Source organism: Oryctolagus cuniculus, chromosome 6 (genome assembly GCF_051225735.1).
Source record: "Oryctolagus cuniculus isolate XC-2025 breed Fujian yellow rabbit chromosome 6, ASM5122573v1, whole genome shotgun sequence".
Lineage (NCBI taxonomy): Eukaryota > Metazoa > Chordata > Mammalia > Lagomorpha > Leporidae > Oryctolagus > Oryctolagus cuniculus.
Genome location: NC_142872.1, coordinates 69,465,542 through 69,487,858, shown reverse-complemented (window position 1 = coordinate 69,487,858; position 22,317 = coordinate 69,465,542). Strand labels below are relative to the sequence as shown.

The 22,317-nt window shown below is 46.8% G+C and overlaps 1 protein-coding gene and 1 pseudogene across 3 annotated transcripts; one reads left to right on the top strand and one right to left on the bottom strand.

Annotated features, from left to right (window-relative positions):
• Positions 1–742: 742 nt before the first annotated feature.
• On the bottom strand, positions 743–22,314 carry LOC100344772 (uncharacterized). Of its 2 annotated transcripts, none has more exons than XM_008274950.5 (5): positions 22,173–22,314; positions 21,174–21,240; positions 9,924–10,050; positions 7,544–7,636; positions 743–2,923 (listed from the first exon to the last, which is right to left on the bottom strand). In XM_008274950.5, exons 2-5 carry the CDS (start codon positions 21,204–21,206, stop codon positions 1,479–1,481), a joined length of 1,698 nt encoding a protein of 565 aa, XP_008273172.1. In that variant the 5' UTR covers positions 21,207–21,240; positions 22,173–22,314; the 3' UTR covers positions 743–1,478. The 2 variants fall into 2 exon arrangements, with proteins under 2 accessions (XP_008273172.1, XP_051689727.1); XM_051833767.3 differs by having other exon boundaries at positions 22,085–22,297.
• Positions 14,493–20,963, top strand: LOC149126181 (small ribosomal subunit protein eS24 pseudogene; annotated as a pseudogene). Its single transcript, XR_016236487.1, has one exon. The product of XR_016236487.1 is annotated as a small ribosomal subunit protein eS24 pseudogene (transcript).
• Positions 22,315–22,317: the final 3 nt, after the last annotated feature.

The following is a 22,317-nucleotide window of genomic DNA, read 5'->3' as shown; positions in this document are numbered from 1 at the left end:
GGAAGTAGTATTTTCCTAGGACCTTTCCTACCTTGGACAACTGGAAAGAGAGGAATGTAAAGAACAGTGTGGGGAATGAGGCACTGCAGTAGGTGCATATAACAACCCAGAATGGTGAGTCTTAGGAGGTAAATGCCGAATTCAATGCAATGAACTTGGCTATGCTTGGTCTTCACTCCTAAAAGCACCTTTTCTGAGGGGGGGGGGGGGTGTGGGCGTATGTTTTAAATCCTTGACAAAGAGAAAGAAACCAGCCCTGTTTTATGAAATGGGGTTTTCAGCTTTTAAGTGTTTGCCTATTGCTGGTAAACTTGGCAAAACTCGAAGGTAGCCTTTGTAAAGATCAGCAATGTGACCTGTGAGGTAACTCTTTAGATTGCTAATACTATGATTTACACATGAGAAGTGTAAATAACTTGCTGAAGGACATACATGCAACTTCTGGGGGGAAAGAGCATCAGCATTTAGAGCCTGGATCTCTGCCCAGCGGCCTTCAGCATGTGGGAAGGGAGTGAGCACCCTGTGAGGCAGGGAGAGGGGAAGGGGGGGTGGCGGTCACTGCATCCACTTCACCTCCATGGAGGACGGCCTGAGCTCTTAGTGTTCTTGACCTTCCTGGTGGTCGGAACCAGAGCGCTCAAGCAAGCAGGCACATCCCAGGGGCTCCAACTTGTGCTGCCTATGGCTACTTTGTGAGATAATGTCTAACAACACTTAATAATCAATTCAATTGCAAAGGCAGTAACTGTCAGAATAATCTTTACTTCTCAGTTTAATGCAGCAAAGGCAATCCTTTCCTCAGAAAGACAAGTGAAAAAAATGCCATGCACTTTGTGACTTAAAAATAAAATGACTTTAGACTTTGGAACAAGTAGTCAAGAAGAAAAATCGAAAAACAGAACCCCTGCATAGCAACAGAGTGATTCTCTTCTATAGTGAATAGGCTTAGAAAGCAGAGAAGCAATGCTAACATTTTAACAAAGACCAAGTACAGAATCTGCTTTCAGATCAATAAAAAATATTGTCTTTTTGTAGTGACAGTGAGGTAGCTACGGGTCATCTGTGTACAATTCTTTTCCAAAAGCATTCTTTCTAGTACAATTGGCTTGCATAATACTCAAATGCAGTTTTAAAAATCGATTGCTGCATTTATCTGCAGCCTGGACTTTTACACACATCAGCAGCTTTCTAGCAATGCTTGTGAATGTTGGGGGCTATTACCATACATCTCTAAAAAAGAAATACTAACCCTTCAGTCTTCCATATTCTCGATTTTGTAGTCAGCGACATTGTAAGCACACCCAACTGAGCACTGTCCAGAAGCTTTTCTAACATTCCTCACGGAATCTCTGATGTCTGAGAGGCCTCACTCCTGAAGTTTTACCCCCAGTCAACTAGTCTGCACCACTTCTTCCCAGGGTGTCCTGGATATCCGGTGTGGAATGCGGTTCGGTTGGAAGAGTCCACGTGCGTTTTGCTCACAGCTCTTCTCGAGTGTGGGTCCTCTGGTGATTGGTGAGAGACGAGCTCTGGCTAAACGCTTTGCCACATTCTTTGCACTTGTAAGGCTTTTCTCCTGTGTGAATTCTCAGGTGTGTCATAAGGGAGGAACTCTGTCTGAAGGCCTTCCCGCACACTTCACAGTGAAAGGGTTTCTCTCCCGTGTGGATTCTCTGGTGCTGAATTAGAGCCGAGCTTTGGTTGAAGGCTTTTTCACAGTCATTACATTTGTAAGGTTTCTCTCCGGTATGAATTTTCCGATGAGTGTTAACTGCTGAGTGGGAACTGAAAGCTTTCCCACATTCTTTGCAACTATATGGTTTCTCTCCAGTGTGAATTCTGTGATGGATATTAAGCCGTGAAATCCACGAGAAGGCTTTCCCACACTCGTTGCACTTGTAGGGTTTTTCTCCAGTGTGAATCCTTTGATGCTGGATAAGTGCTGAGCTTTGGCTGAAGGCTTTGCCACATTCTTTGCAGGCGTACGGTTTCTCTCCAGTGTGAGTCCTCTGGTGTATAATAAGGGCCGAGTGATAACTGAACACTTTGTCACACTCATTACAGTGAAAGGGCTTCTCCCCCGTGTGAATGCGGTGGTGTCTGCTGAGCCGGGATATGGAAGTAAAGGCTTTCCCGCACTGCCCGCACTCATACGGTTTCTCTCCAGTGTGAATTCTGTGATGCTGGATGAGAGACGAGCACTGGCTGAAGGCTCTCCCGCACTCGTTACACTTGTAGGGCTTTTCTCCAGTGTGGATTCGCTGGTGGTTATTGAGGGATGAACTGCCCTTGAATGTCTTCCCGCACTCCTCACACTTGTAGGGCCTCTCTCCGGTATGCATCCTCTGGTGTCCAATGAGAGAAGTGGTGAAGCTGAAGGCTTTCCCGCACTCGCGGCAGATGTAGGGCTTCTCCCCAGTGTGCACTCGGAGGTGCTGGGTGAGGGACGAGCTTTGGCTAAAGGCTTTCCTGCATTCTTTACACTTATAGAGCTTCTCTCCAGTATGGATTCTCTGGTGCTTACTCAGGGAAGAACTGTGGAGGAAGATCTTCCCACAGATGTTACACTTGTAGCATTTACGCACTGTGTTAACTCCTAGTTGTTTAAACAGGATCGAGTACTGCTGGGAACGGGCTTTCCTTCCCCTGGAAACAATTCCGGGCTTCCTAGTAAGTGATGATTTCAGATCAAGATTTTTCCCAAGCTCAGTGCCTTTAAAGTTCCTTTCCCTCAGGTAGGTTTTTTTGACGGTAACCAATGCTTTCCTGAAAAGTGTGTTCTTTTTGCCTTGTTGCTTCTCAAACCTGTTGTCATTTATATAGGAGTTTCTCAACATGAAGTCAAAAGGACCGTTTGTGAGTTTTTTCATGACTTCCTGATTTTTTTCCTCAGGAACTGTGGTTGCAAACAAACTTTCCCATCCTAAAATAAATATAACATGTAAGTCTCTTTAGCGCTGGAATAAAGAAAAGTGACATCAAAATACATAAGGACAGCAAACAGCCTCACAATCTCAGGAAAGGATGGGAACAAGAAGGACAAGAGAAAGCAGCAGGACGGCAGTGGGAGGCCTGGACGAGAAGAAACCCTGTGTGGGCTGGCGGCCTCAGAGGGACGCTTCCAGCAGAGGCCGAGCTGGGCTTGAGTCCAGAGTGGGTCACGGGTTCGAGACATTTCTGAGCACAGACTGTGTGATGACTCAGCTCCCCCTTCCAGCTCAGCCTCCAGTGCAGTCAGCTACGTCCCAGGGGAACACTGCAGAGGGGTTAAAAGTGAGGTGCAGGAGCACCACTGCCCTAGGAGAGTTCTATGAAATGCTGGGTCCCCGGCAGTGCTAGTCTGCATCTCATCATACTGCTGCAAATCACACTGGATGGACACTCACTCACTTGTGCTATATCTACTGAGTGTCCACCAGGACTGCACCACAAAGAGGTCAATACTGGGAATCACAAGATCTCACAGGCTTATGTTCTGGTAGGAAGGTATTGGCAATGACCAAGTAACGAAACCAACAAAGAGGTACTAGGGTGCTGACAACTTTAAGAAAACAAACAAAAGCAAGGTGATGTGTCATGAGTGAATGAGCTGATATTTTTAACTAAGTGATGAAAAAATGAAATTAAAGATGAGGTTTTAAAAACAAGTGCTGGCCAGGCAAATCTTGGGTACAATGATGATTCCACAAGGCCCTGAGGCAGAAATAAGCTCTCTGTATTCCACAAAGTAAAGAAGTGTGGCTTAAGCAGAGTTTACCAGGCAGGGTGCCATCAGATGAGGAGGGGAGGCAGGCAGAGGCCGGACCAAGAGCATCTGAGGGGATACAAGGTGTTTGGAATTTCTTCTAAGCATTTCTGGAGATTAGAAGCAATACAATGTGACCCGGTCTTGTTCCAAAAGCATCACTCTGCTTGTTGGCTGTGTGCCAAAGTGGGGGCTGGGGAAGCGAGGACTAGGGCAAGTGCAGAGGAGGCTGCTGCAGGCTTCCTGGGCAGCGTGGTGCTGGCTGGCACTGGTACGCCAGGGTGGGGAGGCAAAGGGGCGGGCACATCTGGGATGTTCTGGAGGTGGAACTGCCAAGAATCCTCATCCATGAACTAGCACACAGAGGAAGTGAGGGAGGACTCAAAGAGGAGTCCCAGCTTTGGGCATGGGCAGCTCTAAGGAGACAGAAGTCACATCATGATGCCTGTGAGTAACAGAAGAACAGGACATTCTCAAGAACAGCTCTAGGCCCATCTTTCTGATTACCTGGGGGCACAGTGTAAGAAAGGGAACCACTGATTCAAAAGAAGTCAATGTATTTCATGAAAGAAAATATATTTGTTTTATTGTCCTCACTGAAAGAAAAACATATAACTGTAAGAAAACTATGCAAAAGAAAATAGATTTAGCTCACGGTAATTTTCTGTACAGCAAAAATCACTTTTATTTAAAAAATAAAGAAGGGTTGGCACTCAGCTGTCCCCATCTCTACTTCACTTAGAAAACTAGACTTCTCTCCAGATTGATCAGTCTAAGCTGACATTGTCATTTTATGGCTGCTTTCTATGTCCAAGGCACAAACACATCATTTCACAAATCTCCTTCTGATGGTCACTTATCTTCCATTCTAGCAGTAATCCCTCGTGCTACAACAACCATTCTTTTATAGTATCATTGCAATTTTGAAGCTATTGGAATATTTTCTTAAGATAAATCTGTAACCTTGGAAGCATTTAACAAGCCAGGCCATCCTCGAGAAAGATGGCACCAATCAAAATCTCACTATAAAGACACTGCTTATCACTCAAAGGAGTAGCAGCACGTAAGGTATGTATTTCCTAGTCCGTGGTAATTTAATAAGAGAAAAAATGTTCTGTTTGAATTTCATTGATTATTCAATGGATTTGATAGTCAATGGATTTGAATAGTATTTCAAAAATCCTGTGTGGATTCTGAATTCAAAGTCCTCACCTTTCCAATTACAATACTCATACCTCTGGGCTGTAATTATTTGCTTTGTATGTTATGCCTTTGTATTCTCATGGCCAGCTCATTAATATTAGTAATAAAGAAACACCGGAAGCTAAATTTCAAAAGGAAGATTGATAAAACATGGTTTAACAACACAAGAGAGTATTTTAATTATGGGAGACCTCTATTTCCTGGGGATTGACAAATTGAAGCACATTCACAATTAAAAACAGGCTCAGCAACAGCATGTATAACCAGTGTGGTCAATCTCATACATAATCACACTCAAATTCACAATCCAGAGCTGGCGCCAGGGCATAGTGGGTAAAGCCACCACCTGCAGTGCCTGCATCCCATGTGGGCACCAGTTCGAGTCCCAGCTGCTCCACTTTCAATCCAGCTCTCTTCTATGGCCTGGGAAAGCAGAAAAAGATGGCCCAAGTTCTTGGGTCCCTGCACCCACATAGGAGACCTGGAAAAAGCTCCTAGCTCCTGGCTTCAGATCAGCGGAGCTCCAGCCATTGTAGCCATCTGGGCAGTGAATCAGTGGATGGAAGACTTCTCTCTCTCTCTCTGCCTCTGCCTCTCCGCAACTCTGCCTTTCAAATAAATAAATAAATCTTTAAAAAAAATTCAGGGCCAGTGCTGTGGTATAGCAGGTAAAGCCGCTGCCTGCAGTGGCGGCATCCCATATGGGCACCGGTTCGAGTCCCAGCTGCTCCACTTCCAATCCAGCTCTCTGCTATGGCTTGGGAAAGCAGCAGAAGATGGCCCAAGTGCTTGGGCCCCTGCACCCACGTGGGAGACCTGGAAGAAGCTCCTGGCTCCTGGCTTCGGACTGGCACAGCTCCAGCTGTTGCAGCCACCTGGGGAGTGAACCAGCGGATGGAAGTTGTCTCTCTCTTTCTCTCTCTCTTTCTCTTACTGCCTCTCCTTCTCTCTCTCTCTCTCTCTCTCTCTGCCTCTCCTTCTCTGTGTACTCTGATTTTCAAATAAATAATAAATAAATAAATAAATAGAGAACTCCTTGAGTGCAAACTGTTGAAATCTTAAAAAAAAAATTCACAATCCAAGTTGATCAAGAGTAAATTACTAACAATAGTACATCATGGCTAGCAAAACTTTAGTTATTTTTTGCTCTTCCAATTTTACAATACTATGTATATATTATACAAGTTAAAACAATTTTTAAAAACATTTCCAAAAGAACAAATCAATTTGACACTAACGATTTCTTAGCCAACCAGAAAGCTCAGACTCAAATCTGAAGCTCTTCTATAAGTACCATTTCGGTCTTTACCATTGATACAATCATTTTCTAGGTTTCTGATGTAATTTCTGTTTGATTATGTCCTTGTTCCCTCAAATTGTTGGTGGCATGTGGCAGAGTACATGCAAATGTGTAGTAGATACAAAAGATCCCTTGAGTGCAAAAAAGGACTTGGGTTTTCAAAGCAAGGAGCTAAGTGGATCCTTCCACAACATTAAAGAAATAATGCTTCTATCATGACACAAGCTAAGAAAGTTTCTGAGTTCCAAAGATAAATAAAAGACTCTGTGAGATTCTCGGGACAAGGTGCTGTACACAGGAGAGAGAATCAGAGTAACAAAGGGCTTTGTATCAACAATACTGTGACCAAGACAGGGGAGCAGAGTCTGGACAACCTGGATGGGATAAAACTCACCCCAGGATTCTAGATCAAGAAGTCCATCCCCAGGGGAGAGAAGGAAGAACTGATTTTGTCCATGCACAAACAGTCGCACATGAATCTTTCTTAAAACTATATTTTAAAAAAAAATCTTGGTCAAACCAAAAGGAAATATACGAAGACAAGAGTTCAAGAATGAAAGCACCAGACTGAACTGACACACTGAGAAAGAAAAGCTGGGTAAGCAGCAAAGCTCCAGAGAGCCGACCTCTAGGGGCAGAAACAAAGGCAGGACTCGAGGTAGCATAGAACATGGGTGTAGAACACGGGTGCTAATGAAGCAGCAGCGTTTTGGTGATGGAGGGAGAGTCCTTGTGAAATCTCTCACAAGACAAACAGAAGAACAGCACGGTGAAGGTTTACAGACCTTCTGCTTAAATTCCATCCCTACATTTTGCTACCTGCAGTTTGTCTTCCACGCCTGTACATACTTAGTCCTATAAGCATATCTGCCTTTTTTCTGCTGAACCAAGTGATATGAGCTTCAAACAACAAATGAAAACAAAAGCCCAAGATGGAACAACTAGGGGGTGTATTGTAGGTTCAAACCACTAAAGCAAAATAACTGAACAAAACAAACAATCCAGTGAAAGCAAAGAAAAATGTGCAAGGTGTAAGAATTAGAAAACTTTACATGTTACATATTACATTACATATCCTGCAAATTGCAAGAGATATTTGACAAAAATACAACCCAAAATGCAACTCTCCCTCTGAACCTGATGGATCAAGTAATTAAAAAGGAGACGGGGCCCTGTCCTTCCCAGCATTTCCCACCGGGCCTGGCCCAGCAAGGGGATACCCAGCCGGCATCTTGGAACTGCCCTGAGACAGTCAGCAAATGCCACACTCAGCTCCCAACAGCCCGGTCACTCACCTAGACGGGTGCCTCGAGGCACTTCCTTTTTCACCAGCCAGTGGTCTGCTTGCTCTAATTGGGAGATGACCTTTGGCTTGGAAAAGAGGATCCCTGTTTGTAAACAAGAAAAAGACGTTAGTGGCCATGCTGGCTGGCTGAGCGTCAGCAGAGCGATGAATCCTGAAGCTGAAGAAGAAGGAAGCTTTATATAAGAGTAAGAGTTTATTACATAGAAGATACTAGACCAAGGTGGACCGGCGATCTGGGTGCAGCTTATAGCAAAGCTTTTTCCTTAAAGAACAGCAGAAGAGGCAATGCATCAAACAAAGTGATGACGGGGAACTGGTGTGGAGCTTGGGTTATGGCATTCCTTTACATATGCTTTAGGAGTTGGCCCCTCAGGTGCCCTGGTGGGTTTTCTGACCCTATCAGAAAAGCCTGTGATGACACTTAAGCTGTCTGGGTGAAGGGTGAAGGTCAGGCGACAGGTGTTCAGCATCCTCTGAGAAAGAGAGGGTAAAACAGAGCAGGTAAGGTTTAAGGCAGCGTTGTTTGCTTTCACACACTCCAGCTCTGGCGTTCTGAGGCTTGCACAAACCCATCTGCTACTTGTACAGGCACAAAAAGAGACAGAGGATGATTACCCAAAACATAGTAATCATCAGAAGCAGGCCCCAGCAGCAAAAACAACAAAACAACATCAAGCCACAACTAAGGATTTAAAAAAAAAAAAAAAAAAACTATTAGTAGGAACTTGTGATGGCAACCTTGCACACATCTAGCAGATGCTGAATTTAGTTGTGCCTTCCCCTGGGCTAAGCATTTGTGGTATTTGAAACAGGGACACTTTCTATCTGGCAGCACCGTGTCTTGGTGTACAGCCCAGACACAGATGGTACTGTGGCTGCAGCCAGGGCTCCCTTGTGCTCACAAGGAACAGGCACATCAGTCAACCAGGTACTTACACTGATTTTTTTTTTCAGGACTTCAGCCCAACCAGCCAAGCTGGGTTCACCTAATAGGGCTTATATCTGATACTTTACAAGAAAAAAGTCCTCCTAATCAGAGGAGTCAGCTACCCATGGGTCCCACTGTTTCCCATGCTAGGCTTCTGCAGCTATTATGGCCTGGACACAGAAGCAGTTTTCCCTGTACCCATGCAACCTTATAAGCCATCAAAACACTAGCAGATGGATCTTATGTGTTAACAGGTCAGAACCCAATGTTGGAATATGCCAACCTTCTACCATATTCTTACACCAGTACCTTCTGCACTTTCTCCAGCTCCCACTTAGCTTGGAGTGCTCCACATACACTGTCCCTTACGGCATTAAGCAAAGGTCACACCACAGCAGCAATGGCAATGGTGGGTTTTACTTTCTTCCATTCTTCCTTCCCTACTACTTTGTTTAGATAACCTAATATTAATCTCTAGAGACTGTGGGATTTCTTCCATCACACCTCCCCCACACCGAGGCTGTGGGACAACCAGGATTAATCCCAAGACTGCTGGCTTTCCCCTGGTCATGTTCCCTCTGCCCATGCCTTCTGCACCGTCAGTCTCCTAACTGGCTTGTCAACTGTCTGAAGGCTGGCACAGCATGTGATGGTCCCCAAACCAAGACAGAACCCTGAGACCAAAAAAATGAAGGATGCGCCACATAAGAATAACAGTTTATTAGTGCAACTCACACTTGGGATTCCAGAACAGGGCAGACAGGTGATCTAAGCACAGCTGTACCGAGACTTGTTCTACACACAACACCAGAAGGGCCAAGATGATACATTTACAAGTTAATGGGGAGCTGGGGCAGCAGTATGACAACACTCCTTTCATATTGCTTTAGGAGTCAGTCCCTCAGGTGTGCTGACCTTATCAGCCAGGCTTGTGATAAAAAAAACTTTACGGCTGGACAGTGGCCCAGTTAGGCTGGCAGGTGGTCAGTGACGTTCTGAGAGAACAAAATGGCAGGCATGACTCAAGCCAGCATTACCATGGTTTGCTGTCACACACAGGGGCACAGAGATCCAGCCACAAAGTTCACAGAGTGCCAAGAACAATGCAAGCAAGGAGGAAGTTTGTTCAGAGAAGGCTTAAAGCTGGCCACCTAGCTGAGGGCCAAGAGAAAAGTCAGGGCTCAGGCTATGCACTTCTGCCTGTGGGACCCAGCAGACAGATCTGGGGTGGGGAGGGGGACCCAGGAGACAGGAAAAGCACAGAAAAGATGCCCTTCGTCGATTCTGCTGAGGTGAGACCACTCCATACAGATGATAGGAACAGCAACTACCAATCTCTGAGCCCATCCGTGGACTGATCGTAGCTATACCCTCAGACGTCCCCCTTGGAGAGGGCTGAAATGTTCCCGTGGCAGACTGAACCGGGAGAAAAGCTCCTTACCGAGTGAAAGCAGGTTGCTGTAGTTCTCCAGCATCACCTCCCGGTACAAGCGTCTCTGGGCAGAGTCCAGGTGCAACCACTCATCCTGGCTGAAGAACACGGCCACATCCCTGAATGTCACAGACCCCTGTAACGGCAAACCCAGCCCTGGTCAGTAGGACCTTCCCACGATGGGATGACTGAGAAGCAACCCTGTCACAATCCAAGGTTCTGGGCCTTTCAAGTTAAGTATTTCTGCACAATGTCTCAGTTCCTGAGCAGGTATCTGTCATGCACCTACCCTGGGCAAAGCACGGTCCCCTCAAACAACACCTGAAATCAGGAAACAAAACCAGAGTGACAGAAATGCACGACTCTGAACTTGGAGTGACACAGTCACTGGGCCAAACTCCCATCTCACAGGTGAGCAAGAGTCAGATCTTAGGAGGCTCTGACATGCTCACTGTGGGAACAGGTGGGAGACAACCTGGCCTGCCTGGAAGGGACGCTCTTGGGTCCCAGTTCTGTCATCACCCTGGGCCATCTTCATGTCTTGGGGAAAAGAGCACTGATATGCGCAGCAGCAGAGGCTCTGGGGACACCCAGGCATGGCTTTGCTAGCACAGGGCCCAGGAAGGCAGGCTGCACAACCTTCCAACAAGAGCCAGAGGACAGCCTGAAGGCATGATTCACTCTCCCTCACCCTCCTCCCACATCCTTGGGCCACAGTCACAGCTTGGAACTTGTGGGCCCTCTATTTTCTTATTAAGTTTATTTTTTATAAAGATTTATTTATTTATTTGAAAGGCAGAGTCAGAGAGAGGCAGAGGCTTCCATCTTTCACTCCCCAACTGGCTGCAATGGCCAGAGCTGGGCCAATCCAAAGCAAGGAGCATGGAGCTTCTCGGATCTCCTACATGAGTGCAAGAGCCCAAGGGTGTGGGCTATCTTCTGGAGTGAGCTGGATCTGAAGTGGAGCAGCCAGGACTCTAATCAGCTCCCGTGTGGGATGCCAGCACTTAGGTAGCGGCTTTACCTGCTATGCCACAGCACAGGCTCCAAAATTTAATTTTAAAGGCAAATTAGAAAAGATCAATGAGCAAGAGAACAATGTTAATCTAACTTCTATTACCAGATAAAGTTTGGTTAACTTTTTGCTGTCTTTTCAGACCTTTCATATGCAAATATTCTTATATTTAAATTTTAAAATTATACCAATAACTGCATCATACTCAACATTTTTAATGTTGCCCAGTATTTTATTGTATGGGCAAATTATCTAATTAATTTACCAGTAGACATTTAGGTTATTTTTACTATTTACAAAAAAAAAAAAAAAAGATTTATTTAATTGAAAGTCAGAGTCACAGAAAGAGAGGGAGAGACAGCGAGAAATCTTCAACCTACTAGTTCACTTCCCAGATGGCCATAACGGCCAGGGCTGGGCCAGGCTGAAGCCAGGAGCTTCATCTGGGTCTCCCACATGGGTGGCAGGGTCTCAAACATTTGGGCCAACTTCCATTGCTTTTCCCAGGCCATTAGCACAGAGCTGCATCAGAAGTGGAGCAGCCAGGACATGAACCAGCACCCATACAGGATGCTGGTGCCACAGGCAATGGCTTTACCCACTACCCACAGTGTCGGTTCTGTTTTCACTTTTGCATGCTCTGCATTTACTGGATCAAACATCCCTGTGTATTATCATCAGAGCATCATTTCCTCAGCACACATTCCCAGAGCACTTTACCATCCCCAGGAACATCCCCCTCACGCCTGGCCAGGTGTACTCCCTGACCTGTAAAGGCAAAAGTGAAATAAAAATAAGTGGCTTCAGAGTGGGCCTATGACACACACAGCACGTTAACATCTGGCAACACCCACATCCACATCAGGGCACTGGTTTGAGTCCCAGCTACTCCACATCTGATCCAGCTTCCTGGTAACACACTTGGGAAATGCAGAAGATGGCTCAATTTCTTGGGCCCTGCCACCCATGTGGGAGATGCAGACAGGGTTCCTGGCTCCAGCTTCTGCCTGGCCCAATCCTTTGTAGGCATTTGGGGAGTAAATCAGTGAATGGAAGATATCTCTCTCTCTCTCCCTCTCTCTCTCTCTGTTATTCTGCCTTTCAAATAAACATATTTTTAAACAGTGTCTTGATTCTCCCTATTAGAAATAAAGGGACATTTCCTTCTACCCCATTTCTTTCAGAATGTTTTGTCCTTTTCATATGATGTAAATCATTTTAAAAATTCTATGTTTATTTGCAAAGCAGAGAGAGAAAGGGTGAGAGAAACAGGCACTCCCAACAGTCCACAACAGCCATGCCAGGCCCAAGCTGGGGACTCTATTCAGGTGTCCCACAGACGAGGCAAGGACTCAATGCAGCCATCATTGCTGCCTCCCAGGATACACATTAGCAGGTAATTGAAAGTCCCATCCAGCTCAACTGCTATACCGAATGCCCATGTCTATAAACCTCTTAAATTTTTTTCTTCTTCTTTTTTAAAGTTTATTTATTTAAAAAGGTAGAGAGAAAGAACATCTGCCATTCACTGATTCAGTCTCCAAATACCTTCGACAGCCAGAAATGGGCCATGCTGAAGCCAGGAGCTAGGGCTCAATTCACATCTCCAGTGTGTATGGATGGCAGGGACCCAAGTACCTGAACCTCCCAAGTACATATTAGCAGGGGGCTGGAACCTGGCACTCTTATATAGGATGTGGGTGTCCCAAGTGGCATCTTAACCATGGCATCAAATACTCCCCCATAAATCTTTTAAAAGATTTATTTATTTGAAAGGCAGAGTTAAAGGGAGAGAGAGACATAGAGAAAGAGAGAGAGAGAGAATCTTCCATCAGGTGGTCATTCCCCAAATGGCCACAATGGTCAAGCTGAAGCCAGGAGCCTGGAACTCCATCTGTGATTCCCATGTGAACGGAAGGGGCCCAAGGACTTGGTCCATCCTCTACTGCTTTCCCAGCACATTAGCAGGGAACTGGATCAGAAGTGGAGCAGCCAGAACATGACCCAGCATTCATACGGGATACTGGTGTTGGAGGCGGTGGCTTAACCTGCTGTGCAACAACTCCAGCCCCCACCACCACCCCCAATCTTTTTAATAGCTGAGAAAGCCATCTGCCAGCCTCACAACACAGGAGAGTTCTGAGGGGAACTTTAGGTCCTCTCTGAATGTGCCCACCAAGGAAGACACTGGAAAACTCTATGAGAGACCGTCAGGCTGACTCGGCCAGGACCTGGGTTCCTAACAAAGTCAAACAAGCTTAGCTGATCACAACCACCACCAACTGGGCGCTGATGACAATGTCAGGAGGGAGCTTCCCACAGAACAATTCAAATAAGGACACTGCTCAAACTTAACCAATCAATGTCTTTGCCCTGCTTCCGCACTCAACAAATCAAAGCTTTCCCCTCCAGTTCCTTCCCGCAGAGTCCTGAACCAGTTGCAGTTTCGAGCTGCCAGCGACTGCTCACACAAACTCTAACATCTTCATCTGCTAAGGCTTATCCTGCTACAAAGATGACGACTACACCCCCAGCCTCCTGGGAGGAGATGCATCTAATTTGTCAGCTGACTCCAAACTGGGAAACCCACCCAAGGCACGGGAGGCACCCTCAAGCTGCAATGTGCCTCACCACCTGCTTCAATCCTTATTCAGTGACACAAAGATTCCCGTTCTCTTCTCCCTCCATGAGGAGGTCTCCCATCCATGACAGGTGTGAGTGCCATGAAAGGGCTGCAAAGGGAAGAAGTCATGTGGACCAGGAAGCTTCTGCTGCAGGAGGCTCTCCCTCAAATCCGCCCCAAACCACTGCCCAGGCCCCAATTTCTCCTGGACGCCTTCTATTCTCCAGGGATGCAAACATGGCCCTGCTGTATGAATCCCAAATCACCAGTGGTAAGGATGTTTGGTATATGTGCTGCCGAAGCGAGCACAGTGAGGATGTTTGGAACAAGGGTCAAAAAGCCTGGCACCTGTGCCTTCTTAGAACACTGCTCAGGGGTAAACTCCAGATCTGCTTACAAGGCTGTGCAGTCTATCCTGGCCACTGGGGGATCTGGGGAAACACAAAAGCAGCCATTCATACCACCATCAGAATGTAAGCTGGGGGGCTGAACCCTAAAACACAACTTTTTGTATATGTCAGAATGACATATGCCTCTCTTAGGCCAAGACCTCTTATGCAAATTAAATGCTTGAGTAACTTTTTTTTCCCCCCACAGGATACTGAACTTGCAGATAGATGGTCCTTATGGGAACACTTGCCAGAGATAAAACTGTGGCCAACAAAGGATCCCCTCCCCTTGCTTAACAGCAAGCTTCCCGTGGTTGTCTAACATACGAATAGCCTATACTTTTTTTTTGCCTACCCATTGCTTAGTAACCTGCAATCCCATAATAGTTGCTTTGGGTAAAAAAAAAAAAATCTGCTGACCTGTCTTTCCAGGGTCCCTGATAAAACTGGACAGAACCAGAAGCAGCCAACCTTTTAACTTGAGCCTGTGCAAACTGATTCAGGTTAATAAGGTTACCTTATGGTTCATTAGGTCAAATATATGCCTCCAATGACATTCCTGCAGCCATCTTTGAAGATACAATCTACATCAAGACATTTTTGCCAAGGCACATGCTCAAAGGATGTTCCCCACCCCTCTGTCTCCTCTGCACCCGCCATGTTCTGTCGCTTTGTTTCACCCAGTTCCACCCCAATTACTCAAACTCCATAAATTCCCAACCCCCTTTCCGTACAGGGATATTGATTTCGACGTGACCTGTCCCATTCTCCTATAGGCCTGCACTTAATAACAAACGTTCTCTTTCTCAGACTGGTAACTTGGTGTTTTTATAACAGTCACAGTGTGCACTCAAGTAGGAGGACCTGTCATCTGATAACAGTAAGGCCAGAAGATTGGACAGACAGTGGCCCAGGATAGGAAACAAAACTCAGCTGCTAGATATTCCCCTCAAGAGAGACTCTGCGATCCCCCTAAAACCTGAGGCCCCCTCCCTGGCTGTGTGAGGGTCCGCCACCATCATGAATGACACATTAACTATCTGGACCAGGAAGTTCATGACTAACCGACTATTTCAGAGGAAACAAATGGTCATTGGTGTGCTCCACTCTGGGAAGGCAGCTGTGCCAAAGACAGAGATTTGGGAAAAACTAGCCAAAATATACAAGACCACTCCTGATGTCATCTTTGCATCTGATTCAGAACTCGTTTTGGTGGCGGCAAGACAACAGGCTTTGGCATGATTTATTATTCCTTGGATTATGCTACGACAAATGAACCCAAACACAGACTTGCAAGACATAGTCTGTATGAGGAAAAAAAGACCTCAAGAAAACTGCGAAAGGAGCAAAAGAACAGGATAAAGAAGGTCAGGGGAACTGCCAAGGCCAATGTTGGTGCTGGCAAAAAGTGAGCTGGAGATTGGATAACAGCTGAAGGAGTAGAGAGTTTACAGTGACTTCATCTATGGTGATTGTGTGAATTTTTCATGGGAATTAATAAACTGTAAAAACTTTAAAAAAAAAAAAAAAGGACACCCAAGAAGGGATTCAGCCAATTGTCAAAAACTTTTCCACAGGAGTAGCAGGTAAAGCCATTGCCTGCAGTGCCAGCATCCCATATGGGAGCCAGTTCAAGTCCTGGCTGTTCCACTTCCAATCCAGCTCCCTGTTAATGCACCTGGGAAAGGAATGGAAAGTGGCCTAATTACTTGGGCCCCTGCACCCACATAGGAGACCCAAAAGAAGCTCCAGGTTCCTGACTTCAGATTGGCCCAGCTCTGGTCATCGGAGCCATTTGAGGAGTAAACCAGTAGATGGAAGACCTCTCTCTCTGCCTTTGCCTCTGCCTCTCTATAACCTTGCCTTTCAAGTAAATAGATGAATAAATCTTTATCAAAAAAATTTTTTTTCCAAACAGGACTCATAAGGTCATACCAATCCTCTTATAATAACCCCATCTTCCCAGTCTGAATGCTGTTGTGTGCAGGACGCGGTGACATCAACGAGACAGCTCTGGGTTTATACACAGTGGGGCTTACCCGCACACCCCACATACCACCACTCAGGCTGGTTTTCTGTTCTGGATTCAAAGGACACCTTCATTTGTATCCTGAAGAGGAATAATCCGAAGGTTTTCCTCTTTTGAATGTCCAAGTCCCTGAATTCAGGCAGCCTCAAGGTACCACTGGACAATTTTACCTCAAGGTTTTAATGCCTCCTGCACCCTATTCAGGTAGGTAGTGGCACAGGAGCTCAAATCTTGCTGGGTGAACAAGTTGTTAACAGTGAGTCCTACCTGTAGTAAATGGCTCCAAAATTAAATCACCCAGCACACAGTGGCTACAAAGTTTCTCAAGAAAAGGCTCAGATCCACAAACAACTGGTCAGGGCCCTGGGATTTGTCTTCTCTCAATGGCAACTAAGTCTCTGCCCCACAGAAGGAAGGCACAGCCTGTCTCAATACCTCCAACCCCACAGACAAGCAAGAAGCTTTGGGGGATGGCAGCACTTTGTAGAATTTGTATTCAAGTTTCTGACTCATAGTCAAGCCTTTATATGAGCACTTAAAAGGAAATGAGCTGGGGCCCCTAATTTGGACTAAGGCATATCAGCAGGCATTGAAGAATATTGAAGAAAAACTGACTTTCATTTCTAGCCCCTGGGTTGTCTGATTTACAAGAACACTGCTGTGGGGCTCATGCTACAGTGCAGAAGGTTCAGCTTCTGCCTGCAGTGCCGGCATCCCATATGGGAGCCGGTTCAAGTCCTGGCTGCTCCACTTCTGATACAGCTCCCTGCTAATATGCCTGGGAAAGCAGCAGAATGTGGCCCATGTACTTGGGCCCCTGCACCCACGTGGGAGACCGGTAAGAAGCTCCTGGCTCCTGGCTTTGACCTGGCCAAACCCTGACCATTGTGGCCATTTGGCGAGTGAATCAGCAAATGGAAGATCAATCTCTCTCTCTCTCCTTCTCTCAATGTATCTACGGCTTTCAAATAAATAAATAAATTGTCTAAGTTTTTTCCTGTGGAGTGCAACCTCCAAGAAGAATATAATTTCCAGTTAATACAGAGAGCCCTTAATATAAAAAAGGGAAGGAAGGAAGGAAGGGAGGCAGAGAGGCAGGAAGGCAGGAAGGAAGGAAAGAAAAGAATATTGCCACCTCCATGTATATGAGTGGCAGGGAAAGGGACTAGGAGCACCCTTGGACTTGCTGCAATTGCACCAGACAAGTATAGATGGCCAACTCATCTCTGTGCCAGGAACTGTTACCTGTGATATCCTCCACGAGGCTGAAAACTTACCCTAAGACAGCCCACTGCTTCTTATGCTCCCAGCCTTTCCTCTTGTTACTCGAGCCAAAGGGACACTGCAGATTGACTTCAGGAGAATGGGAAATATCAAGCCATCCTCTTAGATGATTCCAATGTCAGGTTTCAAGTCACCTTGGGCCAGAATCCTGCTATCCTGCTCCCAAGCCACTGCACCCAGTTCCTAGAACATGACTGCCAGCCGGCACTGCGGCTCACTAGGCTAATCCTCTGCCTTGCGGCGCCAGCACACCAGGGCTCTAGTCCCAGTTGGGGCGCCAGATTCTGTCCCGGTTGCCCCTCTTCCAGGCCAGCTCTCTGTTGTGGCCAGGGAGTGCAGTGGAGGATGGCCCAAGTACTTGGGCCCTGCACCCCATGGGAGACCAGGAGAAGTACCTGGCTCCTGCCATCGGATCAGCGCGATGTGCCGGCCGCAGCATGCCGGCTGTGGCGGCCATTGGAGGGTGAACCAATAGCAAAAGGAAGACCTTTCTCTCTGTCTCTCTCTCACTGTCCACTCTGCCTGTCAAAAAAAAAAAAAAAAAAAAAAAAGAACATGACTGACTATAATCATAGACCTGGCCTGGGCCAGCCAATGTGATCTCATGGACAACCCTTGCCAGAGCCAGACCTGGAACTGCTGACAGAAGTGGTCCATGGAGCAAGGTCAACTTTGTGCCAGGCATGCAGTGGTAACTTCCTAGGAGACCCTTGGGGTCAGAGCCCTACTGCTGGGCAATCAGCACAAACAGCAGAAATCAGTGTCATCTGAGGAACACCTATAGCTACATTGGATTGACTGCAGCTGTACAGGCCCATGGGGCGATTTGGCGAGAAGGCCACTCATGGAGGAAACAAGAACGTTAAACACGCCCATGAAATCCCACAACTCTTAGAAGTTGTCGGTAAACCTCTCTGAGTGGGCAGGTCACCAGAAGGGAGAGTCCCCCACAATCCATGGGAATCAGCTGGCTGACCAAGCTATGAAGAGGGCAACTAGTGTTAGAGACTATCAGGCCATATTGGTGTCCCTTCTTCCTTAGATTGATCTATCAGTTATCAAGCACCTATTCAGAAGACAGAAAGAACTAAGGAATGGGGTTTTACTTCCTAGCAAAATTCCTCAGGTTGGAGACACAACACACAAGGAATTGTCCTGGTTCCAGAAACACTATGAGAAGCCGTGGGACAGCTCTTGGTAGTACCCAGTATGGGCCAGATGCCTCTCTGCAAAGAGTACAAAGGTGTAGCATTGGGCCCAATTTACAAACGCTATTCAACAGGTCATCCAAAGTCACATGACATATACCAAAAAAAAAAAAAAAATCAATGGAACCATGCCAGCCATTGATGAAGTTATAATGAGGTTACTACCCTCCTAAAGACAGGCAGGTTGATTTCACTCAAATGCCCTGAGCTGCAGGGAACTATCAATACTCACTAGTATCTGCAGACATACTCTCTGGGTGGAGAGGAGCCTAAACCACAAGAACAGAAAAGATCTTCCTGCAGTTCGAGCTACCTGGTACAATTCAAAGAGACAATGGAGCAGCATTTGTTTCTGCCACAACCCAACCCAATGTAACCCATGTATTAATGGCTCTCTGGATTAGCTAGAAATTACATTCTTCTTGGACGCCACAGTCCACAGGAAAAAACGTAGACAATGAATCACACTTAAAGAAGTCTTGTCCGGGCAAGTTAAGGAATGAATATAACTGGGGACAAGTGCTGCCAGTTGCCCTGCTGAGGCTCCAACTGAGCCTCTCTGAAATAGCGCACGGCAGTCCCTCATGTCCCTGATCCACTGGGAGAAGAATCCATTATGGCATTAAAAGAAACAGTCACCTCTAAGTATGTTAAGACTTCAGGCCCAATGCCAACTTCTACCATGAGTTTGCTTCCAACGTGTAGGCCCATCTGTTGACACAACAGGGCCTGCACCTGTTCTGCCCGAGACCTGGTCCTCCTCAAGACCTGGAAGATCCTTGCTGGGACTCACTGACTTATCACCTCTTACCACAACCATCTTTCCCTTTTCCAGCCACTTGTACTTCAAAATAGTCTGTTACAAGGCATGGACATGATGGTTTCTTTAAAAAACAGGAATTATTTATTTGAAAGGCAGAATTAGAGAGAGAGGGAGACCATCCATCGACTTGTTCATTCCCCAAAAGGCTACAATAGCCAGATCAGGGCCAGGCCGAAGCCAGGAGCCTAGAACTCGATCCAGGTCTCCCATGTGGGAGGCAGGGGCCCAAGTACTTGGGCTATTTTCCACTGCTTTCCCAGGCACATTAACAGGAAGGTAGAGCAGCCAGGACATGGAGCAACAGGTGCCCATATGGGATCCTAGCATTGCAGGTGGCAGCTTAATCTGCTATGCTACACCGCTGGTCCCAAGATGGTTTCTTTAGGACATTCATCCCCCATCTCTTGATTTTCCAGAACTTTAAATAAACTCACTTTGCTTTAACACCCCACCCTTGAGCTATTTGCTTTTTTGGTACAGGCAGACTCAAGAATTTCTTTGATCTTTCTAGAAAATCAGCTACACCCATATGATACACAGTGAGCTCTCTATAAATTATGCATCCACAAACTTAACCAACATGTGTGGCCAGCATTGTGGCACAGCTGGTTAAGCCACGGCCTGCAATGCTGGCATCCCATATGGGTGCTAGTTCGAGTCCTGGATGCTTCACTTCTGATCCAGCTCCCTGTTAATGCACCTGGGAAAGAAGCAGAAGATGGCCTAAACATGTGGGCCCTTGCAACCTATGTGGGAGAACAGGAGGGAGTTCTGGGCTCCTGGCTTTGACCTGGCCCATCCTCAGCTACCGCAGCCATTTGAGGAGTGAATCAGCAGTTGGAAGATCTCATTTTCACTCTGTCTCTCACTCTCTGTGTAATTCTGCCTTTCCAGTAAATAAATATTAAAAAAAAAAAAAATTAGGGGCCAGCATTGTGGTGTAGCAGGTAAAGCTGCTGCCTGCTGCACCACATGGGCATCCCATATGGGCATCAGTTCAGGTCCCAGCTGCTCCACTTCCGATCCAGCTCCCTGGTATGGCCTGGGAAAGCAGTAGAAGATGGCCCAGATCTTTGGGCCACTGAACCCACATTGGAGACCCAGAAGAAGCTCCAGGCTCCTGGCTTCAGATTGGCACAACTCCGGCCATCACAACCATCTGGGGAGTGAACCAGCAGATGGAAGACCTTTCTCTCTCTCTGTCTCTGCCTTTACCTCTAACTCTGCCTTTCAAATAACTAAATAAATCTTTAAAAAAATTTTAACCAACATGGATCTAAAATATAGTCAAACCTAGGACGGCTGCTTCTATGCTAAACATGTACAGCCTCTTTCTTGTCATTATTCCTTAAACAACAGAGAAGCACAATGATTCCCATTGCACTTACATTGCATTAGATATTATAAGCAATCTAGAGATGATTTCAGATACACAGGAGGATGTGCATGGACCACATGCAATCACTTCACCATTTTACAGAAGGAACTTCAGCGTCCCCAGAGTTTGGTATCCGTGGGAAGGCCTGGAACCCATCCCTCACGGATGCCCAGGGAGAGCTGTGCTTCTGTATACTGACTGGTCCTCGGTTCCTTGAGGGCAAAGACCATGCCTCCCTAGAAGAAGAGAGGAATGGACTCCTCCATCGGATAAAAAAAAAAAAAAAAAAAAAAAAAAAAAAAAAAACACTGATTCCTAGAAAACAAGGACTTAACTGTTAAAAGGAGAATTCACAGTGAGACTGGCCCTGGGGCAACCCAAACACCTCCCAGGATTGCTCACCTCCTAGGCTCTCTGCTTCCTCCTGGGACTTCACGGCCAGAGCAGCTCAACAAGCTGATTTTCTGTGAGCCCTGAAGGCAGTTCAAGAAAGCAGAAAGCTTCACTCACCTGCACCTGGGCAGACAGCAACCTCCTGGCCATGTCCCCTCCCTGCCGCTCCTCTCGGAGAAGGCACCTGCAATGAGGAAGGCAGCTGTGAGGTTTCTCTTCCCGCCTGTGCGCCCACCCTCCAGAGGTCAGACCAGGTTGGAGCCAACCAGAAGCTGACCAGCAAGGGGGACCTGGTGCACTCTGGGCATTCCCAAGCGAGGAGTGGGAGAGTCCTGAGCACAGCCACCCAGTAGGCAAATGAAGCCAGGGGATTAAAACGCCTGCTCCACTGTGCATTAACAGAGTAAAGAGGACAATCCCATGGGGTCTCAGAAATGTTTAGTTCATGAAACAAGACATAAATATTCCACAAGTCTGCACTTGGATATTGCTCCAGGTGGAAAAACAGTACTGGAAGAATTGATGCCTTTTTTGGAAATAGTCAACCAGATAGGTCTTCTGTCTTCCTCCTGGAAGTTTCTCAATCAGATAGGATTAGCAACGTTGCTTAAGTATAAAAGGAAGCGTTAGCTAGCATCGCCGGCTAGGAACGAAATTAAAATTCAGAGAAAAGGGAAATAACAAAGCAAGTGGACAAAATTCCTCTAAACAAGAAAGAAAACAGTTCCCGCAGTCTGTCATTCACTCTAGGAAAACCTGCCAAACAAGCCAGACCCACAGAAATGAATAAACTTAAAATTTCAAGGAAGGGGGTGGGGGCTAAACCAGCAAACGCTAACAGCCGATAACCGCCCCGGAGCTCAGAAGCCCTGAAACCAAACACAGTTGTTGTTTTTGTTTTGTTTTTTGCAAACTCTCCCGGGTTCATCTGTCCAGAAGCCTGGCTGTAGGCAGGCTAAGGCCGGGTTCCGCGCCGGCCTCTGCAGGGGGCCCTTCCCCGGCAACGCCCCCTCCTGGGCCGAGTTCACCTGTCCAGGCCGCAGAGGCTCGCCGTGCAGGCCCTCTGCTCTGGCCCCGCCGCCGCAGCCGCACGCCCAGGGCCCGCCCTCGCCCTACCTGGGCCCGCCGCCACGGGGACGCGAAGCCCCGCGCCCCACGAGAGGCGAGCGAACACCTAGAGAAGGGACATTCTGGTCGCTGCCGCCGCCAAGGCACAGGGCGCAAGCGCGCCTGCGCGAGTCTTTTCGGACTCTGTTTCCCA

Coding starts and splice junctions, on each gene's coding strand:
- LOC100344772 (XM_008274950.5), bottom strand. CDS start 21,206: ATGGCCAGGAGGTTGCTGTCTGCCCAGGTGCAG. Junction 10,051..21,173: donor TGCTGTCTGCCCAGGTGCAG/GTGAGTGAAGCT, acceptor TTGCCGTTACAG/GGGTCTGTGACATTCAGGGA. Junction 7,637..9,923: donor CAGCAACCTGCTTTCACTCG/GTAAGGAGCTTT, acceptor GTTTACAAACAG/GGATCCTCTTTTCCAAGCCA.